General features: G+C 46.5%; 1 protein-coding gene and 1 long non-coding RNA gene across 4 annotated transcripts in view; one reads left to right on the top strand and one right to left on the bottom strand.

The window, feature by feature from the left end:
• Positions 1–26,578, top strand: part of HOMER2 (homer scaffold protein 2) — a 129,865-nt gene that overhangs the window by 17,660 nt on the left and 85,627 nt on the right. For 2 of the 3 annotated variants that reach the window (XM_004472075.5, XM_012530485.4), the window contains exon 1: positions 25,779–25,922. The exons of the other annotated variant lie outside the window; for it this stretch is intronic. In XM_004472075.5, coding sequence (XP_004472132.1) covers positions 25,918–25,922 — 5 coding nt within the window. In that variant the 5' untranslated portion in view covers positions 25,779–25,917. Of the gene's footprint in view, positions 1–25,778; positions 25,923–26,578 lie in introns of those variants that run through there. 3 annotated transcript variants of the gene reach the window in all.
• Positions 21,047–25,549, bottom strand: LOC139438734 (uncharacterized). Its single transcript, XR_011648496.1, has 2 exons — positions 25,322–25,549; positions 21,047–25,110 (listed from the first exon to the last, which is right to left on the bottom strand). It is a non-coding gene; the product is annotated as an uncharacterized lncRNA (long non-coding RNA).

The raw sequence follows: 26,578 nt of genomic DNA, 5'->3' as shown, positions 1-26,578 counted from the left end.
AATACCCTTTAGGAAGCCAACAGAGTTCCAGTACTGTGCATCGGCAGCCCTTTGGCAGACTAATACAGATGCTATAAAGGATTCCACTATGTCACAGATAATAATAGCACACACAGCTCTAGACTGCCCATTGCCTGTCCCTGAAATAGATTCTGCAGTAGAAAGAACAACAGTGCTGTCATTTACCAAGTTGTATGGGAAGTAAGGTTCTGAACTGAAGATAAAAAAAGAATGATGAGTCAGTGGAATCCAATTTAGCCTTAATGGTAGCATGAGAACACTGTTAAGTCCATTTTCAGGGAAAATTATATTGTTTGGAAGGAAATGTACTGTCCATTCGTCAGAGCCTTGGTGATAAGACCACTGATGATGAGCAATCTCTTCTTAGGCCCCAAAACATAGTTCTCGCCTTCTCCTGGGCTCTCTCAAATCCCCTGCTGGTCTAGATCATCCCCGACAGTCCCTAAACCCTCCAGACATCCCTGTCCTTCTTCTGCCTCAGGCAGGAAGAGTTTCTGGTTAAGGCTGAGGAGGCCTTGCTCAAAACTCTTGGCTCCCTTTCTTCAAGTCTTTCCATGTCTCTCCAGGACACTACTTTCTGGTTGAAACTCTTGCTGTTCTTCTCTGAGGTCACTATGCCCAAGGACCCTACCCTTGACTCTTCTCATTCTACGTCCTCTTTATTGAAATCCTATTTACAGGGACACCTCGTTTCATTGCACTTCACTTTACTGCACTACGCATATGCTGCATTTTTTACACATTGAAGGTTCATGGCAACCCTGGGACAAGCAAGTCTGCTGTCACCATTTTCCCACAGCATATGCTGACTTCATGTCGCTGTGTCACGTTTTGGTAATTTTTGCAATATTTCAAATGCTTTCATTATTGTTATATTTGTTGTGGTGATATGTGATGAGGAATCTTCAATGTTATTACTGTAATTGTTTTGGGGTGCCATGAACCACACTCATATAAGACAACAAACAATAAGTATTGTGTGCATTCTGAAGGCTTCAGGATTGGCTGTTTCTTGTCTCTCTTGCTCTCTTCGGGCCTCCCTATTCCCTGAGACACAACAATATTGAAATTAGGCCAATTGATAATCCTACAGTGGCCTCTAAGTGTTCAAGTGAAAGGAAGAGCTGCACATTTCTCAGTTTCAATCAAAAGCTAGAAATGATTAAGCTTAGTGAAGAAGGCATGGTCAGAAGCCAAGACAAGCCGAAAACTAGGCCTCTTGTGCCAAACAGTTAGTCAAGTTGTGAATGCAGAGGAAAGTTCTTGAAGGAAAGTAAAACTGCTACTCCAATGCACAAATGATAACAAAGCAAAACAGCCTTGTTCCTGATAGGGAGAAAGTGTGAGTGGTCTGAATAGAAAATCAAACTGGTTACAACATTCCCTTAATCCAAAACCTAACCCAGAGCGAAGTCCCACATTGCTTCAATTCGATGCAGGCTGAGAGAGGTGAGGAAGCTATGGAAGAAAAGTTTGAAGTTAGCAGAGGTTTGTTCAAGAGGTTTAAGGAAAGAAGCTGTCTACGTAACGTAAAAGCACAAGGCGAAGCAGCAAGTGCTGAGAGAGAAGCTGCAGCTAGTTATCTAGGTCAGGCTAAGATAATGGATAAAGGTGGCTGCACTAATCAACAGATTTTCAGTGAACATGAAGAGCCTTCTTTTGGGAGAAGACGCCATGTAGGACTTGCATAGGTAGAGAGTCAATGGCTGGCTTCAAATCTTCAAAGGGCAGGATGACTCTGTTGTTAGGGGCTAATGTAGCTGGTGACTTTTAGTTGAAGCCAGTGCTCATTTACCATTCTGAAAATCCTAGGGTTCTTAAGAATGATGCTAAATCTTCTCTGCCTATGCTCTATAAATAGAAGGCAAAGCCTGGATTAGAGCACATCGGTTTACAATATGGTGTACTGAATATTTAAAATCCACTGTTTGAGAACTCCTGCTCAGAAAAAAAGATCCCTTTCAAAATATTACTGCACGTTGACAATACCCATGGTCACCCAAGAGCTCTGATGGAGATGTGCAATGAGATGAATGTCGTTTGCATGCCTGCCAACACATCCATTCTGATCAAGGAGTAATTTTTAATTTCAAGTGTTGTTATTGAAGATACACATTTTGTCAGGCTATAGTTGCCATAGATAGTGATTCCTTTGATGTATCTGGGCAAAGTAACTTGAAAACCTTCTGGAAAGGACTCACCATGCTAGATGCCATTAAAACATTCATGCTTCATGGAGTAGGTCCAAATTTCAATATTAACAGGAGTTTGGAAGTGAATTTCAACCCTCATGGATGTTTTTGAGAGATTCAAGACTGAAGTGGAGGAAGTAACCACAGATGTGGTAGATATAGCAAGAGAACTAGAATGAGAAGTGGAGCCTGAAGATGTGACTGAATTGTTGCAATTTCATGATAAAACTTGAGCAAATGAGAAGTGAATTCTTATGGCTGAGCAATGAAAATGGTTTCCTGAGATGGAATTCACTGCTGGTGAAGACACTGTTTTTAGTCTGCTGGACTCCTGAAAGCAATACACCAGAAATGGGTGGGCTCTTACAATGGGGATTTATTAACTTACAAGCTTATAGTTCTGAGGCTGAGAAAAATGTCCAAGTCAAGGTATCATCAGGCAATTCTTTCTCTCCAAAGACTGACTGCCAGCAATCCTGGACCCCTCTGTCACCTGGCAAGGCACATGGCGTCATCTGCTGGTCTCTCCCATCCTTTCCAGATTTTGTTGCTTCAGTTTGTTGCTTCGGTGGCTTTCTCTCTTTTTGCTGAATTTCATTCTCTTTCAAAGGACTTCAGTAAAAGGATTAACACCCACCCTGGACCATGCCTTAACTGAAGTAATCTAATCTAAAGGTCCTACTTACAGTAGGTTTACACCCACAGGGATGGATTAACTTTAAGAACATGATTTTTCTGGGGTCCAGTCAGCTTCAATCCAGTACGATGCCATGAACATTGTTGAAATGACAACAAAGGATTTAGAATTACATAAACTTAGTTTATAAAGCAGCTGCATGGTCTGAGAAGATTGACTCCAATTTTGAAAGAAGTTCTAAGGTAGGTAAAAGTGCTATCAATCAGCATCACATGCTACAGAGAAAGGAAGAGTCCATCTATTGGGCAAACTTCATTATTGCCTTATTTTAAGAAATTGCCATAGCCACCACAACCTTCAGCAACTACCTCCCTGCCCATTAGCAGCCATCAACACCGAGGCAGGACCCTCCACCAACAAAAAGATTACCACTTGCTGTGGGCTCAGATGATGGTCAACATTTCTTGGCAATGAAGTATTTTTAATTTAAGGTGTGTACACTGTTATTAAAGAAATAATGCTGTCACACACGTCATAGAATACAGTATAGTGTAAACATAACTTTTATACACACCTGGAAACCTGAAAATTCACGTGTCTCAACTTATTACCATATTCTCTTTATGGCAAAGATCTGAAACTGAACCCACAAAATCTCTGAGGTTGGCCTGTATTCCTGTGGCTTCAGCTACCACCTATATGCTGGAGGCTTTGCCCCCCTCAGTTGCGATGTGCAAACATGCCTGCATTTAGGAATGAATATATTCTTCCCTTGAATCCTCGCCATTCCCCATCAGACACCCCAGGTCCCTTTTCATCCTGCTGTCATCTTCAGTGCAACTCAACAAACATGTGTTTGGCAGACATTGCTGTGGGTGTAGAGGTTCAATTCTATTAAAGTGACTACTCCTGTGTTTAATTTTTCACAGTTTATTTATTAGCTCTAGAAACTTTGTTGTGGATTTTTCAGGATTTTCTGCATGTAAGATAATGTCATCTACAAATAGGGAAATTTTTACTTCTTCCTTTCCAATTGATGCCTTTTATTTCTTTTTTTTGCCTAACTGCTCTGGCTATAACTTCCAGTACAATGTTGAATAACAGTGGTAACAATGGGCATACTTGTCTTGTTCCCCATCTGAGAGGGAAAGCTTTCAGTCTTTCACTATTAATTAAGATGGTACCTGTGGGTTTTTCATATATGTCCTTTATCATGTTGAAGAACTTTTCTTCTATTCCTGATTTTCAAAGTGTTTTTATCAAGAAAAACAACTTGTCAAATGCCTTTTCTGCATTAATTGAGATGATCATGTATTTTTTCACCTTCTTTGTTTTAGTAATGCTGTGTATTACATTAATTGATTTTCTTGTGTTGAACCACCCTTGCACAACTGGGATAAATCCCACTTGATCATTTTAATGTGCTCTTGAATTTGATTTGCTAGTATTTTGTGGAGGATTTTTGCATCAGTATTCATAAGAGATATTGGTTTGTAATTTTCTAGTGATATCTTTTTCTGGTTTTGGTGTGAAGGCGATGTTGGCCTTGTAGAATGAATTAGGGAGTGTTACCTCCTCTTTAATTTTTTGTAAGAGTTTCAGCAGTATTGGCGTTTTTCTTCCTGGAATGTTTTATAAAATTCCCCTGTGAAGCCATCTGGTCTGGGGCTTTTCTTTGTTGGGATGCTTTTGATGACTGATCCAATCTCTTTACTAGTTACTGTTTTGTTGAAATTTCTATTTCTTCTGAATTCAGTGTAGGTAATTTGTGTGTTTCTAGGAATTTGTCCATTTCATCAGGGTTATCTAATTTTTTGTCATACCATTGTTCTCAGTATCCTCTCATAGTCCTTTTTAATTCAGTGGGGTAGGTAGTAATGCCCCCATAGCAGTTTGATAGCAGTATGATAGCAGATTCATAGCAGTATGAATTCCAAAAAGAAGTATAGATTATGTTTGTAAACTGGTCTGTTTCTCTGATATGATAACCCTTTGATTTTATTAGATTCAGCTGAGATGTCTGATTAAATTATGTTAAGATTATGGCTCTGATCCAACCACATCATTAGAGTGCAACTCAACATTGAGTCCCAGCCTCCTTGGGGATAAAACAGACTCTCACATGGAAGTAAATACATGAAGAAGGAGAACACAGAGGAAGAGAGACAGTTTATTAGCCTGCGGCCCCGGGGAAGAGAGATGAGACTGATAGTCTACAGCTGACCTCAGGGAGAGAGCAGGGTAGCTGAGCCTGGAAAGAAACATGCCCCAGGGGAGAGCGATAAGCCTTATGCCAGTCTACAGCTGAGATCGGAAGAAGCGGAGACCAGCCTTAAGACAAGAAAGAGGAAGGCTGAACCTTTGCAGACATTGCCTGCCATCTTCCATCAACATATGGCAACAGACTTTGGGTGAGAAAGTACCTCTTAAGTAACCTTGAATTGGACTCTTTAGGGTCTTGTGATTGTAAGCTTCTCCCCCAAATAAATACCCTTTATAAAAGCCAACAGATTTCTGGCATTTTGTATCAGCACTCCTTTGGCTGACTAAAACACCCCCATTTTCATTTCTGATTTTAATCATTTGTGTCCTCTCTCTTTTTTTCTTCATCAGGCTTGCTAAAGGTTTGCTAATTTGACCGACATTTTCAAAGAAACAACTTTTGGTTTTGTTGATTCTATTGTTTTTTAATTATTTAATTCATTTATCTTCATTCTAATCTTATTTCTTTCTCTTACCCTTTGGGCTTAGTTTGTTCTTCTTTTTCTGATTCTTCCAGGTTTGAAGCTAGGTTGAAGATTTGAAATGTTTCTTATTTTTTAATGTAAGCATTTAGAGCTATAAATTTCCCTCTCAGCACTGCCTTTACCACACCCCAAAAGTTTTGGTATGTTGTATTTTCATTTTCATTCGCCTCAAGTTGTTTCCTAAATTCCCTTGTGATTTTCTCTTAAACCCATTGGTTGTTGAAGAATATGTTGTTGAATTTCCACATATTTGTGAATTTTCCATTTCTCCCTCTGTATTGATTTTTAGCTCTGTTCCATTGTGGTTGGAGAAGATATATTATATGATTTCAAGATTTTTTAAAATGTATTGAGACTTGTTTTGTGGCTGAAGATGTGGTCTATACTGGACAATGATTCATGTGTACTCAAGAAGAATGTATATTTTGTTCTTGTTGGATGAAGTGTTCTATATATGTCTGTTAGGTCTAGTTGGTTTAGAGTATTGATGTGTTGTCCAAGTCTTCTATTTCCTTATTGATCTTCTGTCTAGATCTTCTATCCATTATTGAAAGTGATCGATTAAAGTCTCCTATTTTTTTTTTAAAGATTTATTTATTGATTTCTCTCCTGTTCCCCCCCCACACCCCGGCTGTCTGCTCTCTGTGTCCATCTTGCTGCATCCTCTCTGTCTGCTTCTGCTGCCGTCAGCGGCACAGGAATCTGTGCCTCCTTCTGCTGCGTCATCTTGTTGCGCCAGCTTCTCCATGTGTGCAGTGCCATTCCCGGGCAGGCTGCACTTTCCTTCACGCTGGGCGGCTGTCCTTACAGGGCGCACTCCTTGCACGTGGGGCTCCCCTACGCAGGGACACCCCTGCGTGGCAGGGCACTCCCTGCGTGCATCAGCACTGCGCATGGGCCAGCTCCACACGGGTCAAGGAGGCCCCGGGGTTTGAACCGCGGACCTCCCACGTGGTAGACGGACGCCCTAACCACTGGGCCAAGCCCACCGCCTCCTATTTTTTATAACTGTAAATTTCTTTCTTCAAATCTGTTAATATTTGTTTCACATATTTTGGGGCTCTGCTGTTAAATGCATATATATTTATAATTGTTACGCTGTCTTGTTGAATTGACCCCTTTATCAGTACCCTCCTATCCTTTTACCTAAAGTCTATTTTATCTGATATTAGTATAGCTACCCCAGTTCACTTTTGCTTACTATTTGCATGGTATTTATTTTTTCCACTTTTTCACTTTCAACCTACGATGGCTTTGAATTTAAGGTGAGTCTTTTACAGACAACATGTAGTTGGGTTGTCCGTTTTTATCCATTATGCAATCTCTGCCTTTTGACTGGAAAGTTTAGTCTATTTACATTTAAAGTCATGACTGATCATGTAGGCTTTTTCTACCATTTTCCTATTTAGTTGTTGTCTCATACCTTTTTTGTCCTTCAATTCTTCTGTTAATGCCTACTTTTATATTTATTTGATTTTATGTACTGCACCATATTGAGTCCCTTTTCATTTCTGTCTGGATGTAATTTTCATGTATTTTTTTTTCTGGCTACCATGGGGTTATAATTTAACATCCCAAATACATAACGACCATATTAATACCATGTCATTTTAAGCAGCTATTAAAAATGTTTATGAACTATGGGTAATCATTTCTGCTTCTCAATACACTTTCTAAATTTCTGCAATGAGTATCTCTTTCTAATTAGAAAGATAGTAAAATGAATTAAAATAGGATTACATCAGAGAGGAAACAGGTGATATGATCATAATGCCTTAGAGGGGAAGGTGGAAGAGAAGCAGCAATTTGCTGTCACATTTGCCGGTGAGCCCCTAGCTAATCCCTGAAATTTTCTCAGAAACCTTCATTTTAGAGCTCTCTTTTCCCTTCTGAGTAGACTGACTGTGAAGTTACCCAAGATATGGGCAGTCTTGAAGCTGAAACTTCTAGTTTGCCTTTTCCCTCCTCTCAAGACAAATTTCTTTTTAGACTCTGAGCTGCTTGGAAGAAGAACCATATTTTCCTCATTTTTGAAGCACTTAACACGGTATGTGAAATGCAGACCGAAATAATGGAATATTATGCAGATGTAAAAAGGAAGAGGAAGCTCTGTCTGTTCTGTTATAGAATGATCCCCAAGGTATATTACGTGAAGAAAAGCTAACCGCAGAAATGTATGTATAGAACATACTACCATTTGGGTAAAAAAGAGGGAAATGAAGTTTTAATCCCTGGAGGAATCTGTAAGAAACTGGATAATTCTGGGAGGGGCACTGTGTTTCTGGGGAGAAAGAGGTGGGAGGGGGACTTTTTTACTATAAGCCCTTTGTACCTTTTGAATTTTAAGCCCTGCGAATGTTTTACTGATGGAATAAATAAATAAAATATAAATTTTAAAAATATGTTGAATGAGTGAATAAAGTAGTAAGTGAATAAGATGTCTATTATGTTTATAAAAACATATTAAAGGGAAGCGGACTTGGCCCAATGGATAGGGCGTCCATCTACCACATGGGAGGTCCGTAGTTCAAACCCCGGGCCTCCTTGACCCGTATGGAGCTGGCCCATGCGCAGTGCTGATGTGCGCAAGGAGTGCCGTGCCACGCAGGGGTGTCCCCCGCAGAGGGGAGCCCCATGCGCAAGGAGTGCGCCCCATAAGGAGAGCTGCCTAGCGCAAAAGAAAGTGCAGCCTGCCCAGGAATGGCGCCGCACACACGGAGAGGTGACACAGCAAGATGACGCAACAGAAAGAGACACAGATTCCCATGCTGCTGACAACAACAGAAGCAGACAAAGAAGAACACGCAGCAAATGGACACAGAGAACAGACAACTGGGGGGGGAGGGGAGAGAAATAAATAAAAATAAATAAAATAAATCTTTTAAAAAAACCCAAAAAAACATATGAGATAGGACTCTCGAAATGAGATGTCTGCTTTGTGTGGTTTAAAATGGAAAATTCCAAACATATAAAAAGGAGAATATAATGAATCTCCAGTTACCTACCATCCAGCTTTAACAATTAGCAACTCAGAGCCAGGCTTACTCCATTTATATCCCACCCCACTTTCCGCCTACACACACGAGATTATTTTGAAGCAAATGGTAGATATTTCAGTATGTATTCCTAAAAGCTATGGATTCTTTTGTAAAATTTGATTACAATACATTATCATACCTAAAAAATTAAATTATTCCCTAATACCATAAAAAATCAGTACTCAAATTTCCCAGAATATGTCAGAAATGTCCTTTTTAGAACTTATTTTTTTGTGGTTTTAGAGACCTAACTACTTTTCCCAGAACTGACCTAGTAAGTTCATTTTAGGCCATAATGAGATCTTGTGAAAGTGAAAATTTTTTATCTGTAAGATGATCAAAGTCAAACAAGATGCTATTAAAGTCTTCTTTCTACTCAAAAAATATTTTGCACAGTTTCTAAGGAACTCCTTTCCCATATGTGACCCAGAAAGTTCAGTGGCAGTCGATGTCAGTCACGAAATGCCAGTGAGATGGTTGAAATCTTCCTTTGAAATGTCCCAACTTAGCACCTGAACTCACCAGCTAGAACCTCTCCACTCTCCCCATCAGTGATTAGTATCTTAACCTGTCCCCTCCTTTGCTTAATGTGGTCCTGGGCAACCCTTCTTTTCCTGGGGGTCCCCTTAGTAAAATCCACTTTTTCACATTGCCCACACTGGTACCTAAGTTGTCAGTCTCTCAGGAGAGCAGGGAGCAGTGGCACACACAAAGGCCTCTCAGCTACAGCTGACATTGGTCTAAGAAGAGTTTTTGAGTTTGACTCTTTTATTTCCTCTATCCTCCCTGCCTCCCTTTCTTTTTTGCATTTATAATGCATTTATTCACCCAAATAAATACGTATTTCCAGTAACTTGTTACAAGGTTGACCTTCTTCCTTGAATTTCCTCTTTCTGTATGTTTTGGTGGCGCCTCCCCTTCATCCTGGGCCAGTCACCCTGGCCTGTACACACTGCGCCCTCATGCTCTAAGCTCTACACTGGCTCACTTTCGTTCATTCTCCCTCCTTTGTTCAGAGAATGTTTATTCAGCACCTATTGCCACCTGTCCCTGCACAGGTGCCGAGAATACAGCGACCGCGGTGCCTGCTTTCACACGGCTTATAGTCTAGCGGGGGACACAGTTCAGTCACTAGACAAATGCGTGTAATAAATACCTGGACAGCTCTTTGGCTATAACCAAGGGAGTTGTGGGAGTTGGGAGCAGGGCACCTAACCAGGAAAGACTTCCCAGAAGAAATGAATCTAAACAGATTTTAAAAGGGTGAGTAGGAAGTAGCCATGAGAAGAAAAGGAAGGATGAAAGAAGAGGAACCGTGACTACAAGAGCCCAGGGGCAGGAGAGAGCCTGCTGAGCTGAGGCAGACTCCTGGGTGGCTGACCTTGCACTGGCCACCCCTGCCCCGGGTCACAGTTTCCCTGTTCTCTTGCCCCCTCCACCTGATCCCACTGTACTCCCAATGCCAGGTTTCCTAGACTCTCTAAAGCCACTAGTTAATCTGCTGGAAAAATCAAGCCCGGAAGTGGGTAGAGGACCCACATTCCTTCAGGGGACACCTTTATAACTGCAATAGCTAAATGTGCATCTTTAATCCTTCAAGAGGAGGTACCAGTTTTCCCCATTTTGCAGGTGGGGAGGATGAGGCCCAGAAGAGGTCCATTACATGTCCAAGGTCGGGCAGTTAGTCAGTGAGGCAGCCAAGATGAGCATCCAGACGACTGGCTGGCTTTTCTGCGCCACCCCTTCACCCCAAGTTGGGGTTTTTGTGGTTCCAGAGAGCAATATATTGGGAGAAAGAGACATTCACCTGAGAGCAAGCAAAATAGCAACTGCTTACTTCTTATAGTTCAGGTCGACTCTGGGTATTTATATCCTTTATTTCAGCATTTCCCAAAATATGTTCTCCGGAAAACTATTGAAATGTTCCCCCCTCAAAGGTTTAATTTAATGAGAAAATACAGCCTATTAGATTCACTTCTTGGAGTTTCCGCAGTCTACATTGACATATTAAAAGTTCATAAGAAAAGTCCAGTAAAGAAACCCATTTCGCTTTGTTTAGCTCAGTGTCTCCTACACCTGTAGAGCATGGAAACTTCTCCCCCCTGCGTCACACCTGTTAACATCCCATGGAAACACTGCTTTGGTCAACTTTCTGGAGTGAAGATAAACAAGGGCTGTTTCAGAAATTGCATCTTAATGAAAACAAAGCCTTACTGACCTCATTTAAAGGAAGACACTGGCCCAAGTGGCACTCATCGGCCTGTTTTGCCATAACTGGCTCTGACACGCTGTCCTCTGGGGTGGCTGTGGGGCGGGGATGGTGTGTTACCTGGTTGTGCTGTAGGTGGGCGCAGGGCCCACTGGAACCTGAGCAAGCCTCCCAGGCTTCATTCGGTGACTTGTACCAAGAGGGCCCCAAGGTGAAATTTCAGCTCTGACAGTAGGATTGGTGTCCAGTATCTTTCTCTTCTCCGTAAACACTGACCTCAACTTTGGCAGATATAAGCTTCCTGACTAACTTATTTCCATAAAAATGACCCAGCCAGATCCAAAGGTAGACTATGATGTCACCAGCTATCCATAGGCACTCCCTAATTAATACCTGGCCAATGAATACCTGGCTCGTTTGTTCTTAAATTAGGTTTATATCTCACTGCCATCCCTCAGCTGTTGGGAACCAAGCCAGGAGATGGGACTGCCAGAACTTGGGATCATCCAAGGTCTCGGAGATCTCGGCAATAGAGATGGGAGGATATGGAGGATGTTGGAGGGAGGAGGGCCAAGGGGGCAGAGGCAACAGGTCCACGGGGGCCTTGGGTTCCTGCGAAGGTTCTGGAAATACTCTGGATCCTGAGAGCATGCAGTGAGTCTGGCTGAGGGTCTTGACCTTGGCAGCTCTGGGCTGCTAGGTGGACCTGGCCTTGATGTGGGAAGATCCATGCCACGCACCTGTTGACACGCAGCCTTCCGGACGTGGTTCTGGAAGTGCCGAGTCAGGGTCCCCAGGGGAGGGCCCTGAGAATCGGTGTGTTTAATCAATGTCCTGAGTGATTCAGACACTGAGGCAAGTTTGTAGAAAGCCTGCACCAACTGGTCAAGGGAGCCTCCTGGGTGCTCATGTGCTGATGTGCTTGGCCCATTGCTCCGAGTGCTTTTGTTTCCCATCGATCAGTTTTGAGGCCTGACTTGGGACATGCGAGCCTCACGTCCTTTCAGAAGGGACGGCCAGCTGGTCAGCAAGGTCTCCTCCTCTTCTCCAGGGACTTTGGGTTCCTGGCCCCTTTTTCCTCTGGCCAAGGGCAGGTCTTAGCCTCATGTTAGGCCCCAGTTAGCAAGTTTTCTCCCTTTTCTCTGGGTCAGGAAAAAAACAGAGAAGTGGCCAGAAGAGGAGCGTTTGTTCTGCACCAACGGCCAGCTCCCACATCTCTGCCCCATACAGGAGCTGGGGACAGAGGTGGGCCTTGGGCCAGGAGTCAGCTCCTGCTGAGGAGCCCGACACAGGCAAGGGCTTGGTGGGACAGGCAGAGCCAGAAGCCCCCGGCTGGCTTCTGAGGATGGGGCGTCTACCAGGAAGACCCCTGCTTAGCACTTAGAGCAGGTGGTGGGTGAGCTGAGCTTTACTGGAGGCAAACTGGGAACCAGAGCCATCGAGGCCTCCCAGATGGGACCGAGGAAGAGAGTGGGAGCAGGCTGCATGCCTGATGAGTGAAGCATGCCAGCCAAGCCATCTGGGGCTAGTCTGGCACGTAGTAGGCGTTCATTAAATATTTGCTCCATTGAAGTGAATTGAAAACCCAATTCCTATTTGGTTATTATTTGCTTTCTGTTTGTTTGGTTTGGTTTAGCTCTTAATTTGCTGGTAAAGAATTACTTCTTTCAATGACAACAACAACAACAACGTTGACATTTGGCTCAGCTAAGTCAAGCTGAAAAGCGCTTGATGCACATCTAGAACAGGATAGCCCCCAGCATGCCGATGGCCACTTCCCTATCCTCAGTCTACCCCCTCCTTCCCTGGAGCTTCCATCTGTGACTTCACAGCCTCACTTCTGCTCATTGAGCAGGCTCTTCCTGGGTGCATATACCACAATTCTCTCTGCCACAGCCTTCTGGACATCTGTAGTAGGACAATGCCTCCTGGACATTCAGCACTTGCTAATTCCTTAGATTCCCACATCTCAGCAAGTGCTCATCATCTCTCATCTCATATTTCCAAATTTACTTTTATTTTCTTATTTTCCTTTTATTCTTCTCCTTTCATATTTGCTACCACTCCTCTCCCTCCTCGAGCTCACATTTCCTTACGAGACATCACCATCTGCCCAGTTTCTCCAGTTGAAAACATCAGTGCAACACATGTCTCCACCGTCATCTTAACTCATCCGCCAGTCTGGTTGAAGGTTTTGCAGACACAGCTCTGGGATCTAACCTCACCTGCCCCATCCCAGCCCCATCCCAGCTAGTCCAGTTATCCCAACAGGTGCCTATATGCTCTCCTCCCCCTACCAATCAGAAGCAACTGGTCCATATAACTCTAGTCCTTCTCAGAGAGCTGGCAGGCTTCAGATTGTTCCTTCTGCCCTGTATTCAGGGGCAGGGGAGGGGTGGCTATTACATCTCCCTGGCCCCATGGATTCCTCGGGTTCCTTGGTTCCCCTTCAGAGCCCTAAGTCTCATGAAAGCCCAGCCAATGAGCTTGGCTCTGTGCTTTCTTGTTCTCACCACTTCTCAGCATCTACTTCTCTTCTGGCACTATTTGGCTGCCTACACATTGGAATCACCTGGAAACTTTCAGAGTCCTGACGCCCGGGCGCCACCCCAGACCTATCAAATCAGCTCCTCTGGAGGTGCGCTCTGGGCTCGGTGTTTTGTTGAGGCTCCTCAGGGAATTTTAATGTTCAGCTAAGGTTCAGAACTACCAGCTTAAAGCTTATATTTCCTTTCTCCCCACCTTGGATTCTCAGAATTTGGGCCCTTTCTCCAGCTCTTCAGATAAGCACTTTCATGTTGTTCTCCAGGAAGAACTTAACTTGGAATGACCCTACTGTTTTTTTCACTATCCTTCATCCAACAATTCATCCATCTTTTCTGTTTATTGGAGCCTGTTTATTGTAGGAATTTGTTGTTTGTTTTGGGATTTTTTTATTTTAAAGATTTATTTTATTTATCCCCACCCCCACCCTGCCCCCATTATTTTGTGCTCGATGTCTGCTCTCTGTATCTGTTCGTCTTCTTTTTGGGAGGCACCAGGAACCAAACCTGGGACCTCCCATGTGGTAGGTGGCTGCCCAAGGGCTTGAGCAACATCCTTTATCCAAAAAAAATTTTTTTGTCACCACCCCACATCAATTTACCGTACTCTGGGTTCCCAACCCTTGATTTTCCTTTACATGTTTGCTCTGATCTGATTCTCAGTCCATGCCACTCTACGAAGCTACCTCCACACCTGACCTCAAGGCTGTGTGTGACCCACGGCCTTCCAATTCCCATGGGCACAGAGACTGGTTCAGGATCCCAAGGCAGCCCAGTCCAACACAACGGGATCAACTCCTGGACTTTGGTTTGAGTGTGTGGGAATGGACTGGCTCCTTCCTTGTTGGTTTGGATATGAGGCTGGAGCTGAGTCGAGGGCTTGTTGGAAGGTGGAGCTGGAACCCAGCCAAGGGAACCCAGGACGGGCCCTGCCCTTGAAGGTCACAGTCTAGTGGAGGAGCCTCACGTCTGATCCCAGGAGGAGCAGAAAGGGTGATAACTGGCACACTAGCCAGGAGCAGGGCGGCCCGGCTTAGCTGCTCCTGGGCACTTGCAGCTACCTGAAAATCCCATGCAGTGATTTCCATTTTTGCCCCTGGTAACTGAATTCTGCTGGGAGGCCTCCCGGGAGGTCCATTCCCTCCTCAGCCCCTCTCCTGGCAGCTGCCGCTTTCCATTTTTCTGGAAAAAAACATTTTTTTTCTGCAAAAAAAAAAAATCCAGTTTTTTCTCCTCCCACCCCTCATGGGATCCTCCTGACGAGCTTCTACCACCAGCCTCTGCCCTTCTAACCATCCTCCCCACGGCTACCAGAGGGTCTACGACAGAAATCTGGTGACGCCATCCTCCTCCTTCAAACGACCACTTGCTCCCTGTGGCCTTCAAAATCACGTCCAAACTCCTCAGCAGGCCCCCGAGGTCCTTCACAGTGTGGTCCGCATCTACCTTCCCGGCCGCTGCCCCTGCCACTTCCCAGCACACCGCCCCGAGCCCACCACCTAGGCCGCTCCTCATTGCGTATCACGCCCTTTAAGACCCTCCTTCCTGGGTCTGCGCTGGCCCATCTGCTGGAAAAGGCCATATCTGCCAGCCATTTTTTAAGACCCAGCTTAGAGGTTCCCCTTTGTGAAGCTTTCCCCAGAGTCAGTATCCCTAAGGTGTCTGTACTTTATTCATACTTCACGTACAATACAATACCAAATTTCCACAAATACCTGACTGATGTATTTTGCATATCAAGTTGAAGACACAGGCTGGCTCAGAATAAGTGCTCAGTTAAGGTTCAATGAATGAGTGAGTGAATGCTCTCAGAATCCTTGGAGGCATCTAGGACAGACAGACTTAAGAAAGCTGTGGATGGGAAGGGGAGAGGACAGGGGGACTGTTAGAAAAACCACTTAGAGTTTGTCTTCCTAAGGGCCAGTCCTTGGCTAGATGGGAAGCGGAAGAGGCCGGGCTGGCAGCTCCCTGTCGATCTGGTGTCATCTTAGAGAGCCTGCCCATAGTTTTCTCTGCTCCTCGAGTGTGCTGCAGAGGGATTCTGAAGCTATGGAGGGTTGGGGACACAGCTTGGCACAGTGTCGTCTGGAAGGAAGTGTGTGAGCCATTTCCATGGTGGAGGAGAGCTTCAGAATCCCCCAACCGACTCTACTAAAGTCTAAAATGTTGATTATAAGAGTATCCTTTTAACAGCATTAGTTCAATCACAATAAAAGAATGAAAAACTTACTCCAGTTCCACCATAAAGCTTGTAATAATAGTACCTATAATGTACTGAGAACGTACTCTACCAGGACCTGAGCTGAGTACTTGGCAGGTATTATTTCACTTACTTTTCACAACAGTCCAATGAGTTATCCCCATTTTACAGATGGGAGAACTGAGACTCAGAGAGGTTAGCTAACTTGCCCAAGGTTGTGGAGATAGTGGAAAAGCCAGGTCCTAGTGCAGGTCTGCCTGACTCCATTGTTCATGCCTTTATCCCATATTCCTCTGCAATCCCAACAAATTAAACTCCATTTCTTATTCTTCCAGGCCTTGTCCATATCTACTAATTCTTTTTTACAAAATTATTCTCATAGCACAGCTATACCTCAGATTATTTTACAAACTTAACTTCATATGATTCACATGCAATCATCAGCAAGTAAGTCCTATCTCTCTAATCTGTAACCCACTTCCCTTCATCTCCATTAAAATAATCTCCATTATTTTAAAAATAAATTTTTTTTAAATTTTTATTGTGGTAACAGACGACACAAGGCAAATTTTACCAATTTAACCACTATACGTGTACAATTCGATATTACATTGTCAATATTGTGCTACCGTCACCACCATCCATTACTGAAACCTTTTCATCACCCCAAGCAGAAACTCTGTACCCATCAAATAATAACCCCTCCAGCTCCTGGTAACCTGTACTCCATTCACTACCTCTGTGTATTTGCTTATTCTAGGTATTTTATATAAGTGAAGTCATACAATATCGGTCCTTTTGTGTTTGACTTATTTTGCTCAACATGAGGTTGTCACGGTTCATCCATGTTGTAGCAAGTATCTGCATTTCATTCCTTTTGATGGCTGAATAACATTCTCTTGTATGTCTACACCACATATTGTTTACCATTCATCTGTGGACACTCGGGTTGCTTCCCCCTTTTGGCTATTGTGAATAATGCTGCTATGGACATTGGTGTGCAAATACCTGCCTGAGACCCAGCTTTCAATTCTTTTGGGTAGATATCTAGAAGTGGAATTGCCAGGTCATATGATAGTTCTATGTTTAACTTTCAGAGGAATCATCAAGCTGTTTTCCACAACGGCTGCACCATTTTACAATCCCACGATGTATGAGGATTCCTGTTTCTCCACATCCTTGCCAAAACTTGTTATTTTCCTTTTTTTTTTTTTTTTAATAATAGTCATCCTAATGGTGTGAAGTGCTATCTTGTTGTGGGTTTTTTGGTTTTTTTTTAAGATTTATTTTATTTCTCTCCCCTCCCCTCCCCACCCCCCCATTGTCTGCTCTTTTGTGTTCATTTGCTGTGTGTTCTTCTGTGTCCACTTGCATTCTCGGCGGCACCGGGAATCTGTGTCTCTTTTTGTTGTGTCATTTTGCTGAGTCAGCGCTCCGTGTGTGCGGTGCCACTCCTGGGCTGGCTGAACTTTTTTTGTGTGGGGTGACTCTCCTTGCATGGTGCACTCCTTGTGCATGGGGCTCCCCTATATGGAGAACACTCCTGTGTGGCACGGCACTCATTGCACGTGGAAGCACTGCATGTGGGCCAGCTCATCACACAGGCCAGGAGGCCCTGGGTTTGAACCCTGGACCTCCTATATGGTAGGCGGATGCTCTATCAGTCGAACCACATCCGCTTCCCTCATTGTGGTTTTGATTTGCATTTCCCTGGTGGCTAATGATACTGAACATCTTTTCATGTGCTTTCTGGCCATTTGTATAATATGTCTTCTTCGGAAAAAAATCATTTCAAGTCCTTTTTTTGTTAACTACCCTTATCTTTTACCTGGGCTTCTTCTAGAACCTCTTAACTGGTCTCCATACTTTTTTTTGTTTAATTTCTTTTAATAATTAATTTTTTCACTTTTATAGAAACTTTAGATTACATAAATGTTACATGAAAAATATAGGGGGTTCCCATATGCCCCACTCCTCCCCCTCCCCCACTTTCTCACATTAACAACATCCTTCATTAGTGTAACGTTTCTTACAATTGATGAACCCATATTGAAGCATTGCTACTAACCATGGACTAGTTTACATGATAGTTTATACTTTGCCCAGCACAATTTTGTAAATTATGACAAAATATACAATGGCCTGTATCTGTCCCTGCAATGTCATGCAGGACAAACCCAATGTCTCAAAAATGCCCCCATATTACACCTATTCTTCTCTTTCCCATCCCTCAGAACCTCTGGTGGCCACTGCCTTTACATCAATGATAAGAATTCTTCCATTACTAGAATAATAATAAGTCTCTAGTAGAATAATAATGTCTACTTTAGTCCATTGTTCCCCAATCTTGAGGATTTGGAGATGGTGACACCCACTCTGCTTCTAATGGAAAGGAAGCTTAGATCCCATGGGGCAGATGGATGGGACAATCTTGCTTACAGTTGCAGACTCTCTTTTCCTTGGGATGGGCATTGTCCATCATCATCTCCTTGTTAATTGTTCTGGGTCAGTCCAATGAACTGGAGAGTAAGTGTTGAAACTCTGCTGAAATTCAGGGTTCAACTGGCACATGGACAGACCAAAGATTTAAGTCTCTGGGATGTATATTTAACAAGTATAGGGCTAATTATGGGTTGAAATAAAAGGGGCAGGAGAGCCATGTGTAGAGAACCATAAATGAGTCTAACTCTTACACTGGGGAGCATAAATTCTAAAGTAGGGCCCACTGGCAGGGCGCCAACTCCTGGAGCTGCCCGCCCCACCTATAGTGTCTGGCTGTCTTTAGAGCCCCCAGGAGCCCCGCTGTTTGAGGCACTGTTTACTGTGGCAGTCAGTGAGATCCTGCTGAGACCTGCATAAGCTTAACCTCTGGAATGACCTCCTGACTCATTTTGAAATTTCTTAGCCACAGAAACTCATTTGTATTTACCATTTCCCCCTTTTGGTCAAGGTCTTTTTCCAGATGCTTTGCTACTTGGTGCTTGGTAATAATCCTTCGGTGCCAGCAGGGAGGCTCATTCCTGGGAGTCAGGCCCCACGCCAGAAGGAAGGTAATGCGTTTATGTGCTGCATTTGGCTTAAAGAGAACTGGTCTCCATATTTTTAGTCTTGTCCCCTTCCTATCCATTCTTATCCCAAGAGCAGAGTGATCTTTTTTTTTTAATTTTTAGGTACCAGGGCTGGGTATTTAATCCAGGACCTTGTATGTGGGAAGCTGACACTCAACCACTGAGTCACATCAGCTCCCCTGAGTTGGTGTTTCGTTTGTTTGTTCTTTTAAAAAAATTAATTTTTTCACTGTATTTTTTTGAAGATAAATAGATCACAAAAAAATGTTACATTAAAAAAATATATAAGAGATTCCCATATACCCCACACCCACCCCACCCCACTCTTCTCACATCAACAATCTCTTTCATCATGGCACATTCATGGCATTTGGTGAATACATTTTTGAAGCACTGCTGCACCACATGGATTGTAGTTTACATTGTAGTTTACACTCTCCCCCAATCCATTCAGTGGGTTATGGCAGAATATATTATGCCCAGCACCTGTCCCTGCAATATCATTTAGGACAACTCCAAGTCCCAAAAATGCCCCCACATCACATCTCTTCTTCCCTCTCCCTGCCCTCAGCAACTACTGTGGCCACTTTCTCCACATCAATGCTACAATTTCTTCCATTACTAGTCACAGTAGTTCTATAGTAGAACATCAGTAAGTCCACTCTAATCCATATTTTATTCCCCCATCCTGCAGACCCTGGGATGGTGAGGTCCACTCCACCTCTAAATCAAGAGGGGGCTTAGATCCTATATGGCTGATGGATGTGATTCTCCTGCTTGCAGTTGTAGGCACTCTCAGTTCCTTGGTGTGGTGGTTGATCATCTTCACCTCCCTGTTAGCTGACTTGGGCAAGTCCAATGAATTGGAGAGTAAGAACTGCAACTCTGCTGAGGCTCAGGGCCCAGCTGGCACATGACCAATTCAGAGATTCAAGTCTCCTGAGTATGCACCAACCCTAGTGCCAACCACAGGTTTAGTAAAAGTGACAGAAGAGGAATGTGTAGCAAGGTAAAATCTGAGTCCAGCTCCATCACACTCAGGAGCACAAATTCCAAAGTAGGGCCCACTGACAAGGCACTGAACTCCAGAGCATCTGCCACGGCTGTAGAACCTATGTGTCCCTGCAGCCCTCAGGAGCACCCCTACCTGGGGTTGTATCTACTTTGGCTGCCTCTGGGATCCTGCTGAGATGTGCGTAAGCGTGACCCCTCTGGTGACCTCCTGACTCTTTTTTGAAGACTCTTAGCCATATAAACTCATTTGTCTTTACCATTCCCCCTTCTATTCAAGGTCTTTTTCTAGTTGCATCACCTGTTTGCTTTTGTTTTTAGGAGGCACTGAAGACCAACCCGGGACCTCCCATGTGGGAAGCAGGTGCTCAACTGCTTGACCCACATCTGCTTCCCTAGAGGGATCTTTAAAAGACATAAACCAGACCTTGGCTTTCCCCAGCCTGTCACAGGGGTACACTCGAATCTTCCCCCTAGCCTCGGGCCTGTGTACCCCTCCTGCCTTGGAAATGCCTTGCTAAGCTCACTGCACTCTGACCACAGCGGCTTCTTCCTCAAAACTGCCAGGCTCCCCACAAGTTCTCCACCACCTCGTGGCCTCTGCACACTTTCCCCGCCTGGGAGCTCTTCCCCCACGCTGTGCCTGGCTAATGCTCCTTCCTTCTTCTTAAGCATCTCTTCAAGGGGGCCATTCCTGACCGCCCTTCTCAAGCTAAATTGGGCCCCCCTCTTTTACTCTCACAAGTCATGGCTTGTATCTATGTGATTATTTGATTAATCTCTGTCATCCTATCTTATAGTTCCATGAGGAAAGGGCTGTGCTGTTTGGCTGGGTGCCTCATCCTTACTGCCCCTACAGTGCCAGGGACATAGGGGTGATCACTGTTTGTTGAAAAGATAAATATTTTTTCAATTACAGTCTAGTCTTCACAAATACAACCTAATAGCTGCATAATGCCTGAGAGTTTATCGATTTAATTGTGGCTTTAATAAGACATTTGTTTCATACACAGTTGGGAGTGCTGACTTTTTGTGGTTAGAAGAAAGAAATGTTTGAATTTCCTGGATTAGCGATCCATAAATCTGAGCACATAATAACAATATTACATATGTACAGAGCCTAATTTGTTGGCAAAAGAAAAAAATATATAGATTATGTTTTTTCAAATCAATTCAGTGTGCTGTAAGCAGCACTGCTTTAAAAAATAGAACAGAATGGGCAATGTCTGAATGCATTGCAGGTGAGAGAATAAGAACAGTTTGGTATAACTTTTGTTTCCAGTTTATATAGTACAGCTGTAGATAGTCAAAGTCTATAGTGGGTGGCAGGGTAAAATATATTTCTTATCATGCATTACAGGGAAAAAAGTTTGGAAAACACTGACTTCAATGACTTTATTTTGGAGTTATGCAAACATTTTCAAGTCCCCACGTATCACCTGACCCATGACCTGTCCTCCTGCTTTGAGGAACTGGTATACAGGAAGCTCCCAGGGATAGCTTTCTTTTTTAATAAGCTTTTAATTTTGGATTCAGAACTTCAGAAAAGTTGCAAAGATAATACAGAATCCCTGTCTACCTCCCACCCAATTTCCCCTACTGTTAGCATCTTCCATTATCATGGTACATTTGTATCTCACTAGTAACTAATCCCCAGACCCGGTTTGGATTTCACCCATGTTCTATCCATGTCCCCTCTCTGTTCCAGGATCCAACCAGGGTGCCACGTTGCAGTCAGTTGTCAGGTCTTCGTCTCCTCTGGTCTGTGGCAGCTTTGCAGACTTTCCTTGTTTATAATGACCTTGACAGTTTTGAGAAGTACTGGCCTGGTGTTGTGTGGACTCTTCCTCAATTTGGGTTTTCTGATGTGCTTCTCTCGGTGAGACGGCAGTGACGCAGTTTGGGGAAAACCACCACAGAGGTGAGGTGCCCTTCCCATGCACCCTGCCCGGGGCACCTGGTGTCCACGTGACTCATGCCTGGGGAAGCGACCCTGGATCACTGGCAGTGTTTCTAAAGTTACTCTGTCTCCCTTTCCACTCTGTTCATTGGAAGCAAATCACTAAATCCAGAGCACTCTCAAGCCAGGGGCGGGGTCAAGCTCCACCTCCTGGAGGGAAGGGTATCTACGCACGTTAAATTGGAATTCTTCTGCAAGGAAGATTTGTCTCTCCTCTCTCGGTTGTGTATTTATCTAATCATTGAAGTCAGTATGGACTCGAGTATACTGACTTTATATTTTGGATTATAATTCTATACAATGTTTTTTATTTTGTTACTCAAGTTGCTCAAGAGGCCTTTGGGGCCTCTCTTTCAGCTTGGCCCCTGTGTCCCTTTGATATGCCCCATCCTTTTGCGCTGTGGGCCACCTTTGTACTTTCTGGTATGACAAGACTTGCTCAGGCTTATCTTGTATGTTCCCTGTTCCAGACCTAGAGTAAAGCAATTTCCAGGAGCTGGCTCTTTTTTTTCTTCTAACTTTTAATTTTAAAATACTTTCAGACAAACGGACAGTAGCAAAAATAATACAAAACCCATACAGGGAACTCCATCAGACCCCACCCAGACACCCCAATCTACCAACTTATAACATGTTGCCAAATTTGTATTATTTTATCATCTACCTGTCTGTCCATCTATCTATGTATCTATGTGGCTATTTATCTATTTTCTAAACATTTGAGAGTAGGTAGTATACAATATACTCCCTTCATGTTGAACACTTAAGACCTCCACATACATTTCCTGAGAGCAGAGACTTCACTTATGTAGCTATCTTATGTGCAATTATGAGGTTCAAGCAATTTAACATGGGCATAAAGCTTACAGTATACATGTCCCAGGTTTTTTTCTTATGCCCCAGTAATGTGCTTTGGGGCCTTTTCACTTCCATTATTAGTCCCAGAAGCTGGCTTTTGGGAGACAAATCCGGGACATGGAACGCTCCCTCTTTTTTTTTTTTTTAAACAAGATATTCTTTTTTTTTTTTTAAGATTTATTTATTTATTTAATTCCCTCCCCTCCCCTGGTTGTCTGTTCTCTGTGTCTATTTGCTGCGTCTTGTTTCTTTGTCCGCTTCTGTTGTCATCAGCAGCACGGGAAGTGTGGGCGGCGCCATTCCTGGGCAGGCTGCTCTTTCTTTTCACGCTGGGCGGCTCTCCTCACGGGCGCACTCCTTGCGCATGGGGCTGCCCCACGCGGGGGACACCCTTGCGTGGCACGGCACTCCTTGCGCGCATCAGCACTGCGCATGGCCAGCTCCACACGGGTCAGGAGGCCCGGGGTTTGAACCGCGGACCTCCCATGTGGTAGACGGACGCCCTAACCACTGGGCCAAAGTCCGTTTCCCTGGAACGCTCCCTCTTACAGAGTGTGCACAGTGCTCGCCTGCCCCGAGAGCTTGGCAAAGTGAGCTGGCAATAAAGTGCAAGGGCACGCCCGGATCCCTGCTCCCTCAGTCTCTCAGGCCTGGGTACGGCTCGCTGGTGAGCTGCCCACAGCTATCTGCTCTGCCGTCTGAATGTTCGTCTGCCTGCCTGTCGGTGCCTGGCCATCAGACCGCACAGCCCTGCTGCCCGCACAGAGTGACGAGCAGCAGCGCCGCCCAGTCCCGGAGCTGGTGCTAGTCAAGGTCTGGCTCGCAGTGGCCTGGGGGCATCTCTGTCCTGCTCATTCCCAGCTCTGGACCTAAACAAACACCGTTTTTTCTTTTCCCAAGGCCATTGTTTCCAATCTGGCTTCCACCCCACCTCCCCTCTCACGTGCATGCTCAGTGGCTGTCCTTGCTTCCTTTAGGAGAAGTGGCTTAACAAGGAAAAGCTCCCTCATCCCCTCTCCCCTTCCACTCCAGACCCACCTCCTCCTCTTCCCAAGGCTGTCCTCTTGTCCTTGCCTGAGCCTGGATCCCTTCCTCTCCCACTTCCTCACACCCCTACACTGGCTCCTCTTGCTCAGCTAAAAGGATATTCAAGACTCTTGGCCTAAAAAGGCTTTCCTTGACCTTGCCTCAACCTCAAGCTAGCACTGAATCTCAATCTCCTTCACTTACGGCTTCTGCAAAGAACAGGTTTCCTCCATGATCTCCCTTGACAATTGGGCCCACGGAGACCGAGACAGATTTTCGACAGAAAAAGGGCGGCGAAGAGTTGGAGGTCCTGACAGGCAAATGCCGGGGGCCCCCTCTAGGGATGATTCCTCGATGGTGGACTGCTGCCACCACAAGGCTCCGGAGCTGGGGTTGAAGGAAAGGAGTAGAGCTCACTCCTCCCAGGGGCAGATGCCCAAATGGAGGGGAGGGGCATCCCTTCCCTCTCCCCACCCCCAGAGAGAAGCCATGTCCCTGCGTGACAGCCACTTTAGTCATGGGGCATTTAGCCTCGCGTGGGCCCACACCTCCAGCATCGCCCTGCTTCACGCTGACTGTGGCAAGATCAACCAGCCCCACCTGTTTGGCCTCACAACCTCTTCTCCAGGTAACGCAGGCGTGCCTTCTCCATCAGGGGCATGGAGACTCTGTCTTCTGGTGCTCCTAGTCGTCTTCTGCTGACTTCTGTCCTTGACCCTGCCAGGAACCCCTTGCCCTCGGCACTCTGGTTCAGCCCTGCTTTTCGGCATTCACCTTAGGACCAAGTGCTCACCCAGCCCCTGCTCAAGACAGACTCACCTGTGCTTACAGACCCTGGCCAATTTTGTGGGTCTAGGGCCTGGCTGATTTAATTATTTATTCTTTAAAATATTATTTATGGAGAGTCTTCAGGCAGAGTTCCAGGCACTGGGGATACGATGACGAACAAAAAGACATGGCTTCATGGAGTTTGCAGATATGTTGGGGGGGAGTGACAGATATTAAACCAATGATGCACAAATATATAATACAAACCATAAGGGCAATGAAGAAAAATTGCTGGAGCTCATAATCTAGTCCAGGGTAGAGCTTCCATAGGAAGTGCCAATTTCATTGAGGTCTGGAGAATGAGTAGGAATTAAGTAGACAGGTGGGTTTGGATGGGGGAGAAGAAAGGAGAACATTTTCACAGGCTGAGGGACCATCATGTGCAAAGGCCCTGGGGCTATGGCCAGCTGGCTGGAGTGCAGAAAGGAAGGGGCAGGGTGGAGGAAAAAGCCTGGAGAGGGCAGTGGAGGCCAGTGGGCAGGTTCAGTATCTTGCTCTTCATCCTAAGAACAATGGGAAGAATCTGTGTGAAGCACAGATGAGAAGGGGGCCAGTGCCCCTGCAGGAAGACCTGGTTAGCAGGTGACAGCTGTGGTCCCAAGAGGGATGAGAGGATGGGAGTGGTGGCTCTGCAACATCAGCCTGTCCCTTGACATTTTTCCTGTCCTGAAATGTCAGGGGCGTGTGGGCAGTGTGTTCTCAGGAGAAGACGATCCTGTGGCCAGGTCTGAAGGTGGGTAGATGGCTGGCTATGGAACATTAGCGCCAGGACCTGATATGTGGGAAACGGAGGAAGAAACTGTTCTGGAAGTTCCACCCTCGCCATCCCAATCTCCCAAGCTTGAGGAAGCCTCCCGAAAAGCGAGCGCCCTCCTGTTGGGAGCCCCCTTCCCATTTTACCGAGGGAAGAGCCCAGAGCACCTGCTGGGGCTGGGGCCTCCGTGCCGTCTCACTGGCCTCGGGGATTTCCTGGGGGCGGGTACCTGCAGGCCACCGGCCCGGTGACGGGCAGCGAGACGCAGGGGGGCTTCGAGGCGGGGCATGGCCGAGCCCAGCTCAGACTCCGGAGACCTGAGCTCTCACTGGAACGTGTGACCTTGGGCGAAACTTCTCCTCCCGGGGCCTCGGGTCCTTCAGCCGCATCAAGGGCGGCCCCCGAGTCCCCCGCCCGCGAGTCGCGCGCGGGACTTCCCGCGCAGCCCGCGGGCCCCGCGCCGAGCCCCGGGCGGGCACGAGGGCCTCGGCGCGCCCCCCGGCCCCGGGCTCGCCGCCGCCCCCGGGGCCCCGGGGTTACGTAAGGCGCGGGCGGGAGGGCGGGGCGCCCGCGGCCACCGCCCGAGCGCGCCCGCCCCGCGCCCGCGGCCCCTCCCCGCCCGCCCGCGCCTGGCGGCGGCCCCGGCGGCCCGCGGCAGCAGCGGCCCCAGCGGCACGGCGGCCGCGCAGCCCGCGTGGGGAGCGGCGCCGGGGCCGAGCCGGGCGCGCGCGGGCCGCCGCATGTGCCGCGCGGGCAGCGGCTGCCGAGCGGGCGGACAGCGAGAGCACAGGCCCCGTCGGAGCGGCCGCCCGAGCAGCGCCGGAGATGGGGTGAGTGCGCGCCCCCGGCCCCGGGCCCCCGCCGCTGCGGGCGCGCGGGCGGCGGGCAGGGCTCCCCGGCCTGCGCGCGGACGTCCCGCCTGGCGCCCCTGGCCCTTCCCCGCCGCGCCGGCCCGGGCCCCCCGGCCCCCCGGATCTCCCGCCCCCCGGCGGGGACGGCGCCCCGGCCGGCCCCCGCGCTCCGGCCCTTGGGCGCGCTCCTCGCCCCGCGCCGGGCGCGGGCAACTCCGGGGCCTGCGTGCGGGCGTCTGGGCAGCAGCTGGTCGTGTTCGGCGGCTGCCTTTAGGACGAACAAAATGGAAATCGAAGTTTTCCTGGAAAGGGAGCCAGCCCGATCGCCCAGCTCCAGAGCGCGGCCGTGGACTTGGAGTCCGCCGGCTCTGGGGGCCGAGGAGGGTGGAAGGCGGCGGGGCTGCAGCCGGCGAGACGGCGCGGAGATGCTCGGGAGGGGAGTTGACAGACTCGGTCCAAGTGCCGAAGGCTTCTGAGTCGACCAAGTACTTGGCAAAGCAGAGTGGATGGCTCCTGCGGCTCCCCGAGCGGCAGGCGTCCTGAGTCAGGGAGCCTCCGTGCCAGCAGCACGGGGAGTCCCTGCTCCCCGACTCGAGCGCACGTGGATGCGCTGCCTGCATTCAGGAAGTGGTGCG

The sequence above is a fragment of the Dasypus novemcinctus genome, chromosome 3, assembly GCF_030445035.2.
Source record: "Dasypus novemcinctus isolate mDasNov1 chromosome 3, mDasNov1.1.hap2, whole genome shotgun sequence".
Taxonomy (NCBI): Eukaryota; Metazoa; Chordata; class Mammalia; order Cingulata; family Dasypodidae; genus Dasypus; species Dasypus novemcinctus.
Note: the sequence above shows the minus strand (reverse complement) of the source record. Positions and strands in the feature narration are given on the sequence as shown.